General features: G+C 34.7%; 1 protein-coding gene across 3 annotated transcripts in view; it reads right to left on the bottom strand.

Moving 5' to 3' along the window:
* Window positions 1–20,171, bottom strand: part of PIGK (phosphatidylinositol glycan anchor biosynthesis class K) — a 135,705-nt gene that overhangs the window by 108,016 nt on the left and 7,518 nt on the right. For all 3 annotated transcript variants that reach the window (XM_082355732.1, XM_082355730.1, XM_082355731.1), the window contains one exon: window positions 15,285–15,376. In XM_082355732.1, the coding sequence (XP_082211858.1) occupies window positions 15,285–15,376 (92 nt within the window). The remainder of the gene's footprint in view (window positions 1–15,284; window positions 15,377–20,171) is intronic.

Here is a 20,171-nt window from a genome sequence, read left to right as displayed (position 1 = left end):
GTACTGGATCAAATCCAGTTAATTTGAAGAACAATTAAAGGTATTGAGTTCTGTATTTAGTTGTTCAGAAAAAATAACATTTTAAATTCACTGGCAACATTCAGTTAATAAAGTTAATAAAAGAAGAAAAAAGAATGTTGCATCCACTGATCTAGTATAACCTACTTCTGTCAAAAGACATAGGATACAATTTTTTACATCTTGATATATTGTATACAATCCATCATAATGGAAATCAATATATGCAATCTTTCACATATTCTCATGCTTAACAAAAATTTTACTTTTGTTATTTTTCCAGTAATGATCTGTACTGACTTAATCAGTCTCCCCAACTCATCTACTTTTATGACAAGTATCTTGGAATCTTGCTTAACATCAGTAGAAGATTTTAGCAGTCTATATATAATCTCACTAGGATGCTATAAACAGTTTCCTAGGACTAGACCACAATGCCTGAACTGCACATTTTGCGTGAAAAATATATGCAAACATCATTAATAAGCCTTTTCTGGTACATTTCTAATCTCGAATAGCAAGTAAATGAAAAGGTCCTCTTATTTTCTCTGGGCAATAAGAAAGATATTCTTAAGAATTAAGTTTAGATATTCTTTTCTTTAAGAAGACTTGGATGGCTATGCTTCTGAGGTATCACTTATATCAGTTTTTTAAAATCTATTTGGCAAAGAATAAAATACAGAGACACAACACGGATAGTGAAGAGTATTTTACTACCACTTCTGTTCTTCAATTCGATCAAAAAGTCAACTAAGACAAAAATTAAAGAGGAAAAGTATTAATGGAGACTATGACAGACAAAATAAAAGGATAATTAACTGGAAGATAATAATAAATCTCAATTAAATATAATTCAACAATTTTTAAAGCATTATAATGGTGTTAAATTGACATGAATTTGATGTAACCATTCCATATTAAATTGTACACCTACTATTTTACCCAAATTATCAAATTTGGATTTCATATTTCAATAAGATTATAAAAAAATAAGATTAGAAGTTATGGAAAAATGGAAACAAGGTAAGATGACAAGATGATGGAAGCAAATATTTGTTGAGTTTACTGTGTGACAGGCATTATGCTGCAGTCTTTTCAGATACTTAATTCTCACTAAATCACAACAATCCCGTGAAGACTATTATTGTCTCCATTCTAAAGATAAGGAAATTCAGTGAGGGCAGATCACTTGCCCAAAGCTGCATGACTAGTAAGCAGAAGAGATGAGATTTGATTTCAAAGCCCACACACTTTCCACCCACTACTACATTCTTTGGCAGAATGGAATACATTGCCTTTCACTCCACTTTCACTCCCAAATAAATAGTGAGCAGAGCTAAAAGAAAATCTGTAATAATTTCTATACTCGCATCAACAAATATTAAGGGGACATCACTTTCCTCATAAGAATCTCATTTCAGTATTTCCATTTTTCATGACTCAATGAAATTTATCCTTTAAACTTCATTACAAATATTTTTAAAACTTTAAATAAGCAAATCATTTAATTTTAGAGCTACAGATTTTAAGTCTGTTTTCACCTTTAAAAAACCTGAAAAATATTCCCAAAGTCTTCTTTTAATTACAATAAAATCAGACAAAGAATGCTTGGGGAATGGAACGTTCTGATTTCAACTATTTTTCAAAACCCAATACCTGCCTGCTGCCTCTGTCAACACCTGCACTGTCTCCACCCTGCAACCAATCACCACGGAGCCCCGCCCTGCAGCTGCAGCCTCAGCTGCCTGTGTCGCTGCCACTTTGGTATCCACTGCATGATTCGGCCACAGTTTTCAATGAGTAAACATAATCCTTTCTGTCATCACACATTTACGGAGTTTCTGAAGGTCAGTGAAGATTACTGCCAAGCACATTATGACCTTTATGAGGACATGAGAGCTGTAGAAATTCACTACCACCTCCACCAAGAAGCCGCATAAGAGCAGTTACCTGGACACAGAAGTGTTGAACTGAAATCCACAGGGCATTTTCCAGTTCTGACCTAGACAGGGTGAGCCTCAAAACACTTCCTCTCTGTTGCTCAGTATTACAGGATTGAAGACTTTCTTCTTCTTAGGAGGTTCATCTCATTCCCCATTATTCCCAACTTCATACTCAAAGCACTGAGAATTTCAAGTGGAATAAGCTGAAGTTTCTTTACATCATTTCTGTATTCAATTTGTTTAATTCTTTCATAGCCCTAATAAGTATTTTCTGACTAAATTAACATGTCTTGCATGAACTGCCCAACTCCCATTGAAGGCACATACAAAAACATGATTTTTATTATTATACACAATCCAACCAAAGAGACCTTGAACAAAGTTATTGAGAAACTTAAGAAGTATGGAATACCACAATAGTAAGAGTATGTAAAGCAATGTATGACACTGCTCTTACAGAAAAAGAAGGCATCCATGTTCTTGACTGGTCTTTTCATGAAGGTGCACCACCATCCAACCTTACTGTTGATGGCTAGTTATGTCTTGTGAAATCAAGTTTTATGAAGAACCTGGTTACTATACTGCTGTTTACCGTGTTGCAAGCCTTGGAACAGCTCCACTGCTTGTTGCCCTAGCATTAACAGAAGGCGGAATGAAACAGGAAGATGCAGTACAGATCAGAAAACAAAAGCAGAATGGAGATTTTAACATCAAGTAACTTTTGTACTTAGAGAAGTATCATTCTCAAATATGTTTGTGCTGCCAAGACTTCAACAGTCAATAAAACTGAGGTGTCTGATGCTGTTGTCTTGGAAGTAGAACTTCAAACAGGACCTAATTTGTTGCACATATTAGCCAAGAAGTTGGCTCAGTGAACAAGTCTAATGAAGCTTTTACAGGAGTACTGAAAAGCAATTTTACCAGTTTACCTGCTTGACAGAACTTCTATGTTTAGGTTACGATCAACGTATTTGGACACTTAGCAAAAGATTCTTGCTGTTCAGCATTTCAAATTTGTTTATCATTTGTTCCAATTCCTGAACTCATGCAGTACTGAGTTATGTCTTAAAATCTATTCCCATGCTAGAATCTTTTCAATGCATAAGAAATTTAGAAAGATTAGGTACCAAAATATCCAGTGTAACACTTGTATATTTTTTAGTATCATATAGAACTAAAACCCTAGGAACTAAGACTACTCTAGATCTTATGTGGTTTACTGCTTCAGTCATTTCTTACATTGAAAGCAGGGCCTATATAGTTATTTCCTTGCTCACTTTACATTTACATTTGCCCACATTCATACCAGTATACATCAGGTTTGCATAACCATTGATTTTTGTTAAATTTTTTACCAAGTCATATGGTGTTATTTAATATCTTTCCATAAATCTCATTTCTGCTGTTATGGAAAATCTGCATTTTGAAAATCTACATTGTATATAGAAGTATATCTTTAACATCTCCAAGCAAAAAAGCTTTACAATTATTCTAATGTTTGCACTTTTGTGTGCCACTTAACAGGAAGAGCCTAAAAAGGAACAGGAGAGGGCTATTAAATATTTCTAGTAAGATACTGCCTTTATCTTGTATAGAATATGTAGAATATGCTCTTTAATTTAGTAAATATTTTTTAAAGATAAAGATATTTTGTTATTGTAGCTAATTCTTAGTCATAAAATTTTTGAAATTCTTGTTATTTTTCCATACCTACTGGAAGTTGTTTACCAGCTATTATTTTTGTTGGACATGTGCTTTTATGTCTTCTCTTCCCAACCTCCCTTTCAAAAAAAAAAAGTGGGGACGTCACTGGTGGCGCAGTGGTTAAGAGTCCGCCTGCCAATGCAGGGGACACAGGTTCAATCCCTGGGAAGATCCCACATGCCACGGAGCAACTAAGCCCATGCGCCACAAATACTGAGCCCGTGAGCCACAACTACTGAGCCCATGCTCCGCAACAAGAGAAGCCACCGCAATGAGAAGCCCAAGCACTGCAACGAAGAGTAGTCCCCGCTCGCCGCAACTAGATAAAGCCTGTGCACAGCAGTGAAGACCCAACTCAGCCAAAAATAAATAAATTAATAAATTAATTTTTAAAAAAAAGAAGTGGGTTTCTGCTAGTGAACTGAGCAGACATCTAATTTTTATATGCCTTTTGAGCTGTGTAACTCAATACTTGGATACTTGATAGTTTATTATGAAATTGACCAAATGGTGATGTATATTAATGTTAGTTTGACCATATACTTATATTATCTTGTAATATGTGGTTATAGTTCTGTGAGACAAATAATTTGTCAGTGTTCACCAGTTTGTAAAAACCTAGTGCGAGAGCTAAACATCTAAATAAATAATGAAATGAAAAAAAAAAAGACAACATCTAAACTACTTTCTTGAATAAGTACAATCAATCTACTAAATAAAAATCTTTATCAGTATATCAAAGCTAACATTTGAGTATCTATTTTTATTAAATATAACAAAATAGATAGAAAAAGTACAGAATATTAAGTTAGCTTTTACTTGCCCAGAATAAATCTGAAAATATGTTTGTAGAACAAGCTCCCTAATATGATTTTATTTGATTGTCCTTTGCTTCCAGTATGGTAGAAAAAAACTGACAGTTTAGGTAAATTAAGTTCTGATTAATAGGGGTTTTACTTTCTGAAACAACATATCTGAGTTTCATGATTTGAAGCCTTGGAGATGGATATAATTAAATATAAGTTAATGGGTAGGTATAAGGATTTAATGTCAGGGTACCTTTTACTGAATTGAGTAATCTCCCACTCATGCTCAGGTCAAATTCTTAGAAACCATTAATATAAAACTCTGTGAAATATCTTTTCTCCAAAGAAATCAAATTATGTTCACAAATGTTAATTTCACTTATCCTTTTAACATCCCTGAGTCAGATATAACATGACAGAGAATTACAACATTGTTTCTATCAATTCTCCACTAGAAGTCCTCAGAAATTTCTTAGAAATACTTATTACCATTTTCCATAGTGAAATGTCAAGTTGATCTGACTTATTTTGAGGTCACTCCCACTGCCACCAGCCAAGCACTTAGGTTTTTCATGGAATTTATAGTTCACTCTTCTGCCCTTTTCTCTTCCTTGTATCCCCACATCAGTTGAAATTACAAAAATTGGCGAGTGTATTCTAAACACCATATGCTCTCAATACGTATTTGTTGGTTGGAAAAGGGAAGGAGGAAGAAGGAAAGGAGAAAAGAAAGAAGACAGGAAGAGAAGTAAATTAAATTAGTGTGTATCCCACCCCCACCAATTGTCTTTCTTCCTTCCTATTTCTCAGACCAACCTAGCACCTACCTAAAGTTATATGACATCAAACGTATCAGGCTCCTTTTATTGGTCCCCCAATACAGTTGTTCCTGGGTATCTGCAGGGGGTTGGTTCCAGGAATCCCTATGATTACTAAAATCCACAGATGTTCAAGTTCTTTATACAAAACGACTTGGTATTTGCATGTTAACCTACACAGCAATATCCTCCCTGTACTTTAAATCATCTCTAGACTATTTACAATAATATCTCATTGTGGTTTTCTTTGCATTTCCCTGACGCTTAGTGATGTTAAGCACCTTTTCATGTACTTATTGGCCATCTGTATGTCTTCTTTGGAAAATGTCTATTCAGATCCTCTGCTCATTTTTTGATTGGATTGCTTGTTTTTTTGCTATTGAGTTTACGAGTTCTTTATATATTTTGACCACTAACCCCTTATCAGACATATGATTTGCAAATATTTTCTCCTATTCAGTAGATTGCCTTTTCATTTTGTGGATGGTTTCCTTTTGTACAGAAGTTTTTTGGTTTGATGTAGTCCCACTTGTTGATTTTTGCTTTTGTTGCCTTTGGTTTTGATGTCAAATCCAAAAAATCATCACCAAGACCAACATCAAACAGCTTACTGCCAGTGTTTTCCTCTAGGAATTTTATGGTTTCAGGTCTTACATTCAAGTCTTTAATCCATTTTAAGTTTATTTTTGTATATGGTGTGAGAAAATGTTCTAATTTCAATCTTTTACATGTAGCTGTTTAGTTTTCCCAGCACCATTTATTGAAGAGACTGTCCTTTCCCCATTGTATATTTTTAGCTCCTCTGTCGTAAATTAACTGATCATATATGTGTGGATTTATTTCTGGGCTCTCTATTCTGTTCCACTGGTCTATGCATCTGTTTTTATGAAATACTACACTGCTTTGATTACTATGGTTTTTTAATATAGTTTGAAATCAGGGAGTTTGATGCCCCCAGCTTTGTTCTTCTTTCTCAAGACTGCTTTGGCTATTTGGGGTCTTTTGTGGCTTTATACAAACTTTAGGGTTGTTTTTTCTATTTCTGTGAAAAATGCCATTGGAATTTTGATATGGATTGCACTCGGTAGTACAGACATTTGGGTAGTACACACTGCTTTGGGTAGTACAGACATTTTAACAGTATTAATTCTTCCAGTCCACAAAACACAGACTATCTTTCCACTTATTTGTGTATTCTTCAATTTCTTTCATTAATGTATTATAGTTTTCAGCATACAGGTCTTTTACCTCCTTGGTTAAATTTATTCCTAGGTATTTTATTGTTCTTGATGGAACTGTTTTCTTAATTTCTCTTTCTGATAGTTCGTTATTAGTAGAGGCATAAGAGATTTTCGTATATTGATTTTGTATCCTGCAGTTTTACTGATTTTTTTGTTTATTAGTTCTACCAATTTTTTGGTGGAGTCTCTTTAGGGTTTTCTATACATAATAGTATGTCATCAACAAATAGAGACAGTTTAAGAGCTTGAACTCTTAAACACTATGCTAAATGCCTCCAATCTAAATTGTGATTTCTTTACATTTACAACACGATCCTTGGAAGCCACTGAATCTTAAATTGGTTTATAATTGATTTTAAAATAATCATTCAGCAAGACTATTTAACAAGGCCATCACAAATACTTAGGAAATCAAGTTATTGCACATTCTGACATAAAAACGACATAAGACGCCCACAGGTGCACTCTATTGGAGGGCCAAAATGAAAATAAAAATAATTTTCTGAGTTATTTTCAAACTAAAATAGATGGACAGCTCTAGAGAAAGCTTATTATAGGAGGAAGCTCTGAAGACAAGCTACTGTAATTTTGGTAAGGTTATTAGATTATTGTTTACAATAGTAAATCCAGTATACTGAGTTATCATGCAAACATCAACTTCCTAAGATGTATCAACAGTTATACTTATTTTTAATTAATTGCTTTCATTTATCTTTCTTCTTCAATATTTCACTTATTTATATTGATGAATTGGGCAACACAATATAATATAATCATTATACAAGGATTCTAGCATTAGGTCTGCCACCACACAGTTGTTGACCTTAAACGTCACTTTACCTCTCAAGAACACATTTTTCTCATGTGTAAAATAAAGGATTTCCCTGGACTACTAATTCTGAGGTCTTTAAAGACAACTTTTATCCCCAAATTTTCAAATATGAAGAGCTTTTGAAGAATAAAAAAAAATTTTATGGTACAAAGATTTTAAAGGAAGAAAACTGTAATTTAGATTTTATGGCTACCAAAAGAGAATTTACAGTCAAATTATTAAAATTAATAAGAGTTCAGTGAGTTGCTAGAACAAAAACCAACTGCATGCGCATCAGAAGTAAGAAAATGTATTTTTAAAGGGTACCACTTACAGTATCAACCAAAAAAATATGACAACTAAAAATTCTACCGAAAACTAAAAATTCAAAATTATAAAGCTTGGACTTCCCTGGTGATGCAGTGGTTAAGAATCTGCCTGCCAATGCAGGTGACACGGGTTCAAGACCTATTCCAGGAAGATCCCACATGCCGCGGAGCAACTAAGCCCATGCGCCACAACTACTGAGCCTGTGCTCTAGAGCCCGCAAGCCACAACTACTGAGCCTGTGTGCCACAACTACTGAAGCCTGCGTGCCTACAGCCCATGCTCCGCAACAAGAGAAGCCACCCCAATGAGAAGCCCGCACACTGCAACAAAGAGTAGCTCCCGCTCGCCGCAACTAGAGAAAGCCCGCATGCAGCAATGAAGACCCAACGTGGCCAAAAATAAATAAATAAATAAATAAATAAATAAATAAATAAATAAATTTATTTTTTAAAAAAGCCAATATGTTTTAAAAAAACAAAAACAAAATTATAAAGCTTAGTTGAAAGATGTTAAACACATAATTAAATGTACATATACCTTATTCATAAATTGAATGATAAAATACCATAAAGAAGTCCATTCTCTCTAAATTAATCTAAAACTCACTGCATTGCAAATCAAAATCCCAAAAGGATTTTAAGAACTTGACAAGCTGACTGTAAGCTTAATATGGAAGAACAAGACCCCAAGACAATTCAAAAGAAGACCAAAGTCGAGGAAATCAAATTCCCAGATATGAAGATAGTGTCAGGAATGAAGACATTGTGGTATTGATGAAAAATAAGCATCTCTCACTTCTTCAACAGCCCAAAACCCTTCTATCTATTTACAAATCAATAAAGAAATTTCCCCTTTGCTCCATAAAACCCTTAATGGTCTCCTTAGTCTTGAATATGGATCTTATTATCTAAACATAAGAGCATGATAGCAGTGGCCAAAATGCTCCTTTTAGCATTGTCACTATTCTCCTCAGAGCACATTTCAGCTTCTTAACTATTCTAAACGTTCACCTATTCAAGATATTATGCACTTCACCAAGAACATCACGTGGAGTGGCAGACAGATCAGCTGCCAACCTGAGAATAAAATGACAGACTGCTCAGAATACATAAGTATCTATATTCAAACACTATTATTTGTATTTTTACAAAGTATATGAGAAAAAATACTGTTGGGAAATGACAGAAGACAAGAAGCAGAATACTCAAAGGCATGAGTTAATATTATCTTGACAATAACTATGATAGTATATTACAAATTATTTACAAAGCATATTTACTACTGTTCTAGTCCTTTTGTTCACAAAAAAGGAGGTAAAATCATAAAATAAAAATAGTAATAACGTTTTAACTGTATATTTAATTATTGAGAAAATTTTATAAATTAACTAATGGTTTAAAAAATATCACTCAGTAACCTCCCTGTACAGGGTACTCTACAAAGTTCTACATAGTGACACAAAGGAAAGAAAGCTATATGGGTAGGAAAGGACAGCACAGAGGATATTCTAAGTGCTCTAAGTGGGATGAATGGTTAAAAAAAAAATAGAAATAGGAGTGAATAAATATTATGTAGTAGACATCGTAACAAATCAACAAATGAACATAGTAAGTTGTAATTAACAAAGCAGTAAAGACTGAACACTGGTTGAAATTTTTGGATTTTTTTAGAGAAACAGCAGTCACTGCAGGTTCTTAATCGTGGGAGTTAAATGGTAAAAGCAGTGTCTGAGAAAGACAATTCTAACAGCTGTGTGTAGGATGGGCTGGAGGGGGAAAGAGACTAGAGACAGGGAATAAACAGCTACAAAGCTGCTGAAGTACAGAAGCATGAAGTACATGAAGCATGAAATCATGAAGACTTAGACAATAGTAAAAACTATGGAAAAAATAGGAAAATGGGAAGGTGCTCCTTATATTATTCAATTAATATGAATGATTTTCATAAGCACCACATTCAACATGTAGATATACATTTTTTAATTAAATAAGGTATAAATGAGCAGTGTGCATTTTACCAACCTCTATAGGACTGTCATAAGAATAACATGAGATCATGGTATTAAAAGAATTCTCTAGTTGTAAATATTACATAAATATTATCTGTTATAATTTCTTAGGGAGGAGATAGCTGTGAAATAATAGAAATGCTCCAGCCATAAAGTCCAAACACCTGAATTCAAATTCTGGTTCTGTTATTTAACAGTGCCTTTAATGTACCTTAAGCAAGTCATTTAACCATTCTGAGTAACCCTTTTTAATATGCAAAAAGGGGGGGAGGGGATTCTCTCATAAAAGTTCAAGGAATAAATAATTCTTTATAAAATCCCTAACACAGTATCTGAATTATGGTGGACAGTGGAGAGTGAATGTGTGTTGCAGGGGGGATGGAGGAGGAGGCCAAAAATAGGGGTCCATTTTGGCTGACCTTATCGGAAAGTCACAAGCATCTCCAATGAACCGTAATAACCATGCCTTTCTCCATATTATTTTAATGAGAAATTATACAAGAAAATTCCTGAAGTATCTTATTAATGTTCCACCGTACACAATATCTTCTTATGTATAAGATCAAATCCGCAGCAGAATAAAAAATAACTGTCAAAAGCTATATTACCAATCTGATTTTTAAAACAACAATAACAGGCAGTTAGTGACTTTTTTTCTTTTTTAATTTACAACCTTACCAGAATTCACATTTCTAATTCTAATATTTATTACTTGAGAAAGAAGTTAAAAAGAATAGGAGACCAAAAACTCAAAAGTGCATTCTGAGGGAACTTAAACAGTAGAAAGATAGGGAATAACTTGTCTTCGGCAAGACTCTATAGACTTCTCATAGAAAGAAATGAATCTGAAGTTCCCTGGTGAGATCACCCCACCCATGGATCCCAAAAGTAGGAGTCAGGGAATAGTTTATAAAATCTACTATAGAGCACTTTTAGCTCAGTGCAGTATAAGAATAAAGATCTAAAGAGACTATAAATAAACAATATTCATATATATTTCCTTTCTAAACTAGACCAATTAGGTTCCACTTAACTAGGGATCTTTAGCATACTATTCATTCATTCATTCATTCAACTCTGCACAATATATTAAAGAATGTACTTGGAGGAATACAAATATAGTATCAGAACCTACCTTGAAGAAATAAGATCAATACATACAAAAAAGTGCCATGATAGAAGTACAAATAAAATATTTATGCAAGAAGGATTGAGAAAGCTTTAGGGAATGTATGAAGTGAATTTGGGCATAGGAAAACTAGAAAGGAGGGTGGAAGGAAAAAACTGTAGACGGAAGGACCAGTGTAAGGCAATGACAGAGGCCAAAACAGAGACTTATAAGAAGGTATTGGCTAGAGCATAAGGAATTGAAATTAAATGATCAGAATACTAGATATGGACAGATTGCAAAAGCCTTGAGTTCCAGCATAAGGGATTTGAACTTTATTTTGCATACTCTAAGAGTTTATGAGTAAGGGGAGATGAATAAAGGTTTAAATTAAGAATATTAATCTCACATAATGATTAAAATACAGAGTAAGGGAAAAAATAGTGTCAGAAAAGCTACTGGACCATCACTGAGTCGCTTTGCTGTACAGCAGAAATTAACACAACATTGTAAATCAACTCTACTTCAATAAAAAAAATTAAAAAAAAAAGAAAAGCTACTGGATTTAACTATAGAAATAGTTTATCAGATAGGGATCGTTACAAAAACTCACATCCACCCAACTCATAGCAGAGCTAAATCATATTTTAAGAAAAATTATATACACATTTAACTCCATAAACTTAATTCTTATGCACTGAGCCAAAAAAAATAAAAGGAAAGACAGACTTCATCCACCCTATTACTCAATGCATTTATTCCCCAAAGTAAACATGAGATGAGATGGGAGCTACAATTCTACATTCCCTCAGTCTCAATTCCCATGTGCCTCTCACAGCATGAGCGTCACGATTCTAGTGTTAAAGATACGGCTATTTTTCATAAAACATGTCCCTTAATCGTTAAGTGAACCACTTCATCAAATGTTCCACCAAAGAAAAAGAAAACAGTAATTTGCTCTAGCACTGCTCTAAAACTGCTATGTTAGACTTGATGAAAGATAATACTATATTGTGCTTTATGTGCTATTTAAGAAACTTCACAAGAAACATTTTAGCTCAATTTTTGCTTCACATACTGACTTTAGAACCTAAGCCCTGCTTAATGCCTTTTCGCTTCCTCATCTTAAGCATTTAAAGCATACTGGAGGTAGCAAAACAGGGATTTAGTCCAGAACAAGTATTTGAGGACACAAAATTTCCTAAAAATAGTGAAATGTTTCAGGAAGCTAAAACCAGGCAAAGAAAAACAAAATCTCTGAGGGTGGGTAAGGTTACAGAAAGCATGGGCACAAAGTGCAAGACACCTGAACTCCATGGAACCTACGTATGAAAAGGATAATAGATAAGGTGGAGGGCAATTATGAACCGCTTATGAGCAGGTCTTTTTATTTTCCCCCATAACCATTAAAATCCCCTCTCTGAATCAATATTTTGATACAGTATTATAAAATTCTGGCAGCTTATGTATTTAAAAGTCTTTTATAACATTAACATTTGCTAAAAACTAGACTAACACACTTTAGAAGACAAATGTTTTTACTTTTAAAGTACAGACTTGTGTTTGTTTTGCCTAACTGGTTAAAGTATTTCCAAGTCACAAGTTTATTTATCCAATACCTACTGAGCACCTACTAAGTGCCAAGTACTGTGCTAGATGCTAGAAGTACAAAGTGAAATAAAATATAATCCTTTTTCCCTTCAAGGAGTTTATAATCTAATGAGGGAGACATACTATAATTAGTATAACCATGTTATAATCAAAGTACAGACAAAGGATACCATAAAAGCAAACAAGGAGGTCAAGAATACTTTTTTGAAGAAGTACTAAAGTAAATTTGGAATGTCAGGTAAAAGTTAGAGCCGTGCTTCCTAACTTCACTGTGCACCAGAACCACATATAGAGTTGATGTCTAGGACTCACTTCAGATTTAGTGAATTAGAATCTCCAGGGGTGAAGCCGAGAAATCAGTATTTTTAACATGTACTTTGAGTGATTCAGAATCACGGCCAGGTTTTGCTGGCAGTGAGTTAGAAGTATAGACAACCATTCCAGGCAAAGAGAATAGCTCAGTATAGTTGGAATAGGTGAAATACAGACAGAAAATCAAAAAGAAATCAGAACAAGAGTACTGACACAATTAATGTGACATTTCAAACAGGAGCTAAGGAATTGATGTGAACTTCCACAATAAAAGGCAATCATCTGTGTCATGTGTTTCGGTAAATGATTTCTGACATGAACTAGTTTCTTATTGAAGTATATGGAAAAACTAAATGCAAATATTTTGCATTGCAAGACAAAGTAAAATGCTCCTTTTAAAAAGCAAATAAGGTAAAACAAAACAAAACAGAGTTCTACTCATAATTTTTATTCAATGCAGTCACCACTCATTTTTCTCAGGATACACAGCCTGAGAAGCTATGATATATGTCAGAAGCTGGGATAATACTGTTTTAACTTGAAAATGTTCCATAATGTATAAAATAAATTCAAACTGTATTTTGAAATTCAAGCTTTAAAACTGAAAACCACTCAATGATTTTAAGTTTCCAAACTATTATTTCATAATAGTTTATTACTTTCTGACTAAAATTTACTTCTAATTATATTTTTATACTTAATTCCAGGTAGGAGTAAAGTGAGATAAGTCACCAAGAAGAGGAGTATTCACGATAACAGACTAAAAGCCAAATAGAATCTATTCTATTGATCACTGTTTATTAAGTAACAAATGTTTTAAATCATCAACTGTTTCGATCCCCAATTCATTCTCCAACAAAGACTTCATAACCAGAGATGTAGACAGGAAAGCATTTGAAACAGGAATAAGCTTTTAAAGAATATTCTTCAGAAACCTAAGGACAAACCTACTAATTATTATATATAAAATACATCCTAGAGTTATATTCTATTTCTAAAAAGTCCTTCTAAATCTTACTAAAATCATTTAAACATATCCTAATGACTTATAGACAGACAAAGACTCATTTACCTAAGTGAAACCTACTGCCAAACCATGCATAGTAATTCCCTGAAGGAGCACATTGGGCATAGAAGCAATAGCAGTTAAAAATCAACAGACTAACCATATACACCTATTTGAGAACTAATTAACAAATAACAGTAATCAGCTAATTACAAGAATAATTCTTATACTTGATATAACAAATCATCCTTTCTCAGACTTAATTTAATGTACTTTTTAAAAATGGTATTACCAAGATGCCTTAACTTCCAGATGAAATACAGGAATTAAATTACAGCTCCGAGGCTATAGTTGTCAGCTTCTTAGGCTAAAATGATCTATTGACATAGACTGTAAGATAACTTTGTTTCCTGAGTCATGCCCTGCTTCCTTTCTTCCCCTGCAGCACTTTATACATATCTCTATTCACTTTACTGTAAGTACCTAAATCCTGCAAAGAAGGTAGTACCATCACCATGTAATAGTTGAGAAAATAGGCTTAGTATCACAAAATGATTAACCAAAATCAGCACTAAACCCAGATTTCAAACTCAGATCTGTTTAACTGCAAAGCTCTTTCCACTCTGCCTCACAGGTAGAGAGGAACACAGGACTAAGTAAATCAAACCTAAGTAACTGAACTGACTGCAATTTCTTCTATAACTGCTTTGGAAGTAGCAAAAATAGATCTATCATATCTGACAAACCAAATGTAGAGGACAGGTATTTAGGGGTGGAGGTGCTTAGTACCTGAGCTCCCTCATATAATTAGGGAATATACCACTTTATGAGTCTTCACAGAAGGCAGAGCCCCCCCTCCTTATAGAGAAGCTAACAATGCCACATAGTCATTCTTCTTGTCACCCCTGCAGCATGGACACGGGCACTTAATCTATATCCTGCCAACATGACATTCCCACCAAGGACTCTAAATTAAGAGCTAGAGACAGTAAGAAGCTGGGACGGCAAAGGTCAGATTTTGGCAGCAGGCCGCAGAAGCAATATTAAGTTTCCAAAGGCAATGGTAGCAGTAATGTAGTAGCTGAGTCTAGCCATCAGCAATTCAAGGTGCATTCCTATCACTGGACGGGTTTTATGCCATGATTTTTAGATATGTCTTTTCTGTTACGTAGTCTCTCTTGTTCCTGACTCTTTAAGGCCTCAGCCTGCCCAGCAATTTGGTAAACTAATCAATATGCTTTCAATAAATACCTTTTCTACTTGAATCGGTCAGAATTGCCTTCTGTTGCCTACAATTAAACCCAGACTGAAGCACTGAATAATTAAATAAATGACACAACAATTATACTTTATCAAATCTTTTTACCTTAGTGTTGATTGTTGTTTTATATAATTTGCCATTATGCTCTTAAGAACTATTTTATACATGATAGTTATGCTCTAACAACAACAAAATAACTTCAAATTAGGTTTCTTTATGTTTTTCAAAGCAACACAAAAACACAAATATAATATCTAATGGTGATTTTCACTGAGGATCAAAGTTAAGCTTTATTAAGAATACTTACCTGTCAGGAATACCTAGCCTCTTGACACTTCTATAAACAGAAAGAGTATTTGCAACATGTCGATAATTAAACCAGAATCGGGATGTACATACCTAAAGTAATAAAACAAATATATTATTTTTAGGAATCAAAATAAGCTACAGAGTTACAGAATTACTTCTCTTTAAGTAGGATATAGAGATGCCTAAAAAAAGAGTATGTCATAATCAGGACTAGAAACAGCAAAGCACATAAAGAATTGTCAATAAAACCAATCTCTCTAGAAAAAGGTCTTTCATAACTAGTCTTAAAAAACATTCAGCTTAAGAGAAAACAAATCTTTGGGGAATTTAATCAAATACTGAACCAACTTAGTTACTCTCAATTTATGATTCTATAATGTTCCTATTTCTAAAATATTAAATTCTTTAGAACCAAAGACAATGCCCATAATCTCTTCACAGAATAGAAAAGAATATTAACTACATTGGGTTATATAATATTCCTTTCACTCTGGATTGCTTCCTAATTTTAGTTGTGAAAAACATAAGAAAGAGACTAAAAAAAGCATAGAAAACAGGTCTATATGCACATAAGGGAATGCATTATAAAGAAGCTGTTGAACAGAACAGAAAACTAGAAACGATTTCAACAAATTTAACACTTAAAGACAAAGTGATCCCTAAAAAAGATAACAAAGATACTAGGAAAATCTAATGCCATGCCTCAAAAGTCAGCCCTCTCGAATGCTCATTCCAAATGGGAAACCAGAGACTGGGATCACTTGGTAATATATCTATCCACTAAGCATCCTCCTACCTCCTACCACACTGTTCTGCTGATAGTAAGTGTAATGACAGTCTTGAGAACACCACAAATGTTCTTGCCCCTGTAAATAGGACGAAACCACAAGACTTTTTTATTAAACTGAATTTCCAACCTGGAATCCAATAAGGAGAAGACTAAAATTCTTGACTACATAAAAAAATATGTAACATAAAATCCTAACAGAAATGAAAAACTTGAAATAATTATAACCCAATAAGAAAAAGATGAACAGCCCAATTTTGAAAAATGGGCAAAGGATGAGAGCAAGCATTTCATTAAAAAAGTATTAAAAATAGACAATAAAAGTCTTAAAGATGCTCAACTTCTGTCATAATATAAGAAAACATAAATCAGGTTTGTGATGTTTCTGTTGGGCTGAAGGCTTCCCTAAGCAGATTTCCAGCCACTGTGAGGATGGTAAATGGCTTTCAGCTCATGCTGAGTGGCTGCCTAGAGTCCTGTGCTGAGGAGGATTGTGAAGCGGGTCCAGGGACTGCAATGAACTCTGAGCACTGGCTTTCACTGGTGAGCAAGGGAGCTTCTGACTGGAGTCAAGATGGCGGAGGAGGAGGACGCAGAGTTCGTGTCTCCTCACAACTAGGGCACCTACCAGGTGCTGGTGGAGGACGTCAGACACTTAAGGGGACAGGAGGAATCCCTGCATTATCGGGCCAGAGGTCAGGCCTGATCTCCTGTGGTGGGAGTGCCAAGTCCAAACCACTGGACTATGAGAGAATCTCAGACCCCAGGGAATATTAATCGGTGTGAGCTCTCCCGGAGGTCCTCATCTCGGCACCAAGACCCAGCTCCACCCAACTGCCTGCAAACTCCAGTGCTGAACACCTCACACCAAACAACCAGAAAAAAGGAACACAGCAGCACTCATCAAAAAAAAAAAAAAGAGATGACAAAAATATATGTTACAGATGAAGAAGCAAGGTAACCTGCAAGACCAAATAAATGAAGAGGAAATAGGCAACCTACCTGAAAAAAAATTCACGGTAATGATAGTAAAGATGATCTAAAATCTCAGAAACAGAATGACGGCACGGATTAAGAAAATACAAGAAATGTTTAACAAGGACCTAGAAGAACTAAAGAACAAACAGTGATGAACAACACAATAACTGAAATGAAAAATACAGTAGAAGGAATCAATAGCAGAATAATTGAAGCAGAACAAATAAGTGAGCTGGAAGATAGAATGGTGGCAATAACTGCCAAGGAGCAGAATAAAGAAAAAAGAATGAAGAGGAACGAGGACAGTCTCAGAGACCTCTGGGACAACATTAAAAGCATCAACAGTCGAACTATAGGGGTCCAAGAAGAAGAAGAGAAAGAGAAAGCTCTGAGAAAATATTTGAAGAGATTATAGTTGAAAACTTCCCTAACATGGGAAAGGAAATAGCCACCCAAGTTCAGGAAGCACAGCAAGTCCCAGACAGTAAAAACCCAAGGAGAAACACGCAAAGACACATATTAAACTAACAAAGATTAAATTCAAAGAAAAAATATTAAAAGCAGGAAGAGAAAAGCAACAAATAACATACAATGGAATCCCCATAAAGTAATCAGCTGATTTTTCAGCAGAAACTCTGCAGGCCAGAAGGGAGTGGCAGGACATATTTAAAGTGATGAAAGGGGAAAACCTACAACCAAGATTACTCTACCCAGCAAGGATCTCATTCAGATTCGATGGAGAAATAAAAAGCTTTACAGACAAGCAAAAGCTAAAAGAATTCAGCACCACCAAACCAGCTTTACAACAAATGCTAAAGGAACTTCTCTAGGCAGGAAACACAAGAGAAGAAAAAGACCCACAAACAAACCCGAAACAATTAAGAAAATGGTAATAGGAACATGCATATCGATAATTGCCTTGAATGTAAGTGGATTAAATGCTCCAACCAAAAGACACAGACTGGCTGAATGCAAACAAAAACAAGACCCATATATATGTCTCTACAAGAGACCCACCTCACACCTAGGGGCACATACACTCTGAAAGTGAGGGGATGGAAAAAGATATTCCATGCAAATGGAAATCAAAAGAAAGCTGGAGTAGCAATACTCATATCAGATAAAATAGACTTTAAAATAAAGACTGTTACAAGAGATAAGGAAGGACATTACATAATGATCAAGGGATCAATCCAAGAAGATATAATTATAAATATTTATGCACCCAACATAGGAGCAACTCAATACATAAGACAAATGCTAACAGCCATAAAAGGGGAAACCAATACTAACACAATAATAGTGGGGGACTTTAACACCCCACTTACACCAATGGACAGATCATCCAGACAGAAAATAAATAAGGAAACAGAAGCTTTAAAGAACACAACAGATCAGACAGACTTAATTGATACTTATAGGACATTCCACCCAAAAGTGGCAGAATACAATTTCTTCTCAAGTGCACACAGAACATTCTCCAGGATAGACTGCATCCTGGGTAACAAATGAAGCCTCAGTAAATTTAAGAAAACTGAAATTGTATCAAGCATCTTTTCTGACCACAATGCTATGAGATTAGAAATTAACTGCAGGAAAAAAATCTGTTAAAAACACAAACACATGGAGGCTAAACAATACGCTACTAAATAACCAAGAGACCACTGAGCAATCAAAGAGGAAATCAGAAAATACATAGAAACAAATAACAGTGAAAACACAAGGACCCAAAACCTATGGGATGCAGCAAAAGCAGTTCTAAAAGGGAAATTTATAGCAATTCAATCTCACTTCAAGAAACAAGAAAAATCTCAAATAAACAATCTAACCTTACACCTAAAGCAACTTGGGAAAGAAGAACAAAAATATCCCAAAGGTAGTAGAAGGAAAGAAATCATAGAGATCAGACAAGAAATAAATAAAATAGAAATGGGGCTTCCCTGGTGGCGCAGTGGTTGAGAATCTGCCTGCTAAGGCAGGGGACACAGGTTCAAGCCCTGGTCTGGGAAGAACCCACATGACGCGGAGCAACTGGGCCCATGAGCCACAACTACTGAGCCTGCGCGTCTGGAGCCTGTGCTCCGCAACAAAAGAGGCCACGATAGTGAGAGGCCCGTGCACCGTGATGAAGAGTGGCCCCCGCTTGCCGCAACTAGAGAAAGCCCTAGCACAGAAACGAAGACCCAACACAGCCAAAAATAAATAAATAAAAATAAATAATTTTTTTAAAAAAAGAAATAAATAAAATAGAAATGAAGAAAACAATAGCAAAGATAAATAAAACTAATAGTTGGTTCTTTGAGAAGATAAACAAGATTGATAAACCTTTAGCCAGACTCATCAAGAAAAAAAGGGAGAGGATTCAAATCAATAAAATTGGAAACAGAAAAGAAGAAATTACAACTGACACTGCAAAAATACAAAGGATCGTGAGAGACTACTACAAGCAACTATATGCCAATAAAATGGACAACCTGGAAGAAATGGACAAATTCTTAGAAAAGCACAACCTCACAAGACTGAACCAGGAAGAAACAGAAAATATAAACAGACCAATCACAAGTAATGAAATTGAAAATGTAACTAAAAATCTTCCAACAAACAAAAGTCCAGGACCAGATGACTTCACAGGTGAATTCTATCAAACATTTAGAGAAGAGCTGACACCTATCCTTCTCAAACTCTTCCAAAAATTGCAGAGGGAGGAACACTCCCAAACAAGTTCTATGAGGCCACCATCACCCTGACACCAAAACCAGACAAAGATATCACAAAGAAAGAAAATTAGACACCAATATCACTGATGAACATAGATGCAAAAACCTCAACAAAATATTAGCAAACAGAATCCAACAACATATTAAAAGGATCATACACCATGATCAAGTGGGATTTATCCCAGGGATGCAAGGATTCTTCAATATAGGTAAATCAACCAATGTGATACACCATATTAACAAATTAAAGAATAAAACCATATGATCATCTCAATAGATGCAGAAAAAACTTTTGACAAAATTCAACACCCATTTATGATAAAAACTCTCCAGAAAGTGGGCACAGAGGAAACCTACCTCAACATAATAAAGGCCATATATGACAAACCCACAGCAAAGATCA

This window comes from Balaenoptera borealis (assembly GCF_965194805.1).
Source record: "Balaenoptera borealis genome assembly, chromosome: 1".
NCBI classification, from domain to species: domain Eukaryota; kingdom Metazoa; phylum Chordata; class Mammalia; order Artiodactyla; family Balaenopteridae; genus Balaenoptera; species Balaenoptera borealis.
The sequence above is the reverse complement of the archived record's forward strand: the minus strand, read 5'-3'. Positions and strand labels throughout refer to the sequence as shown.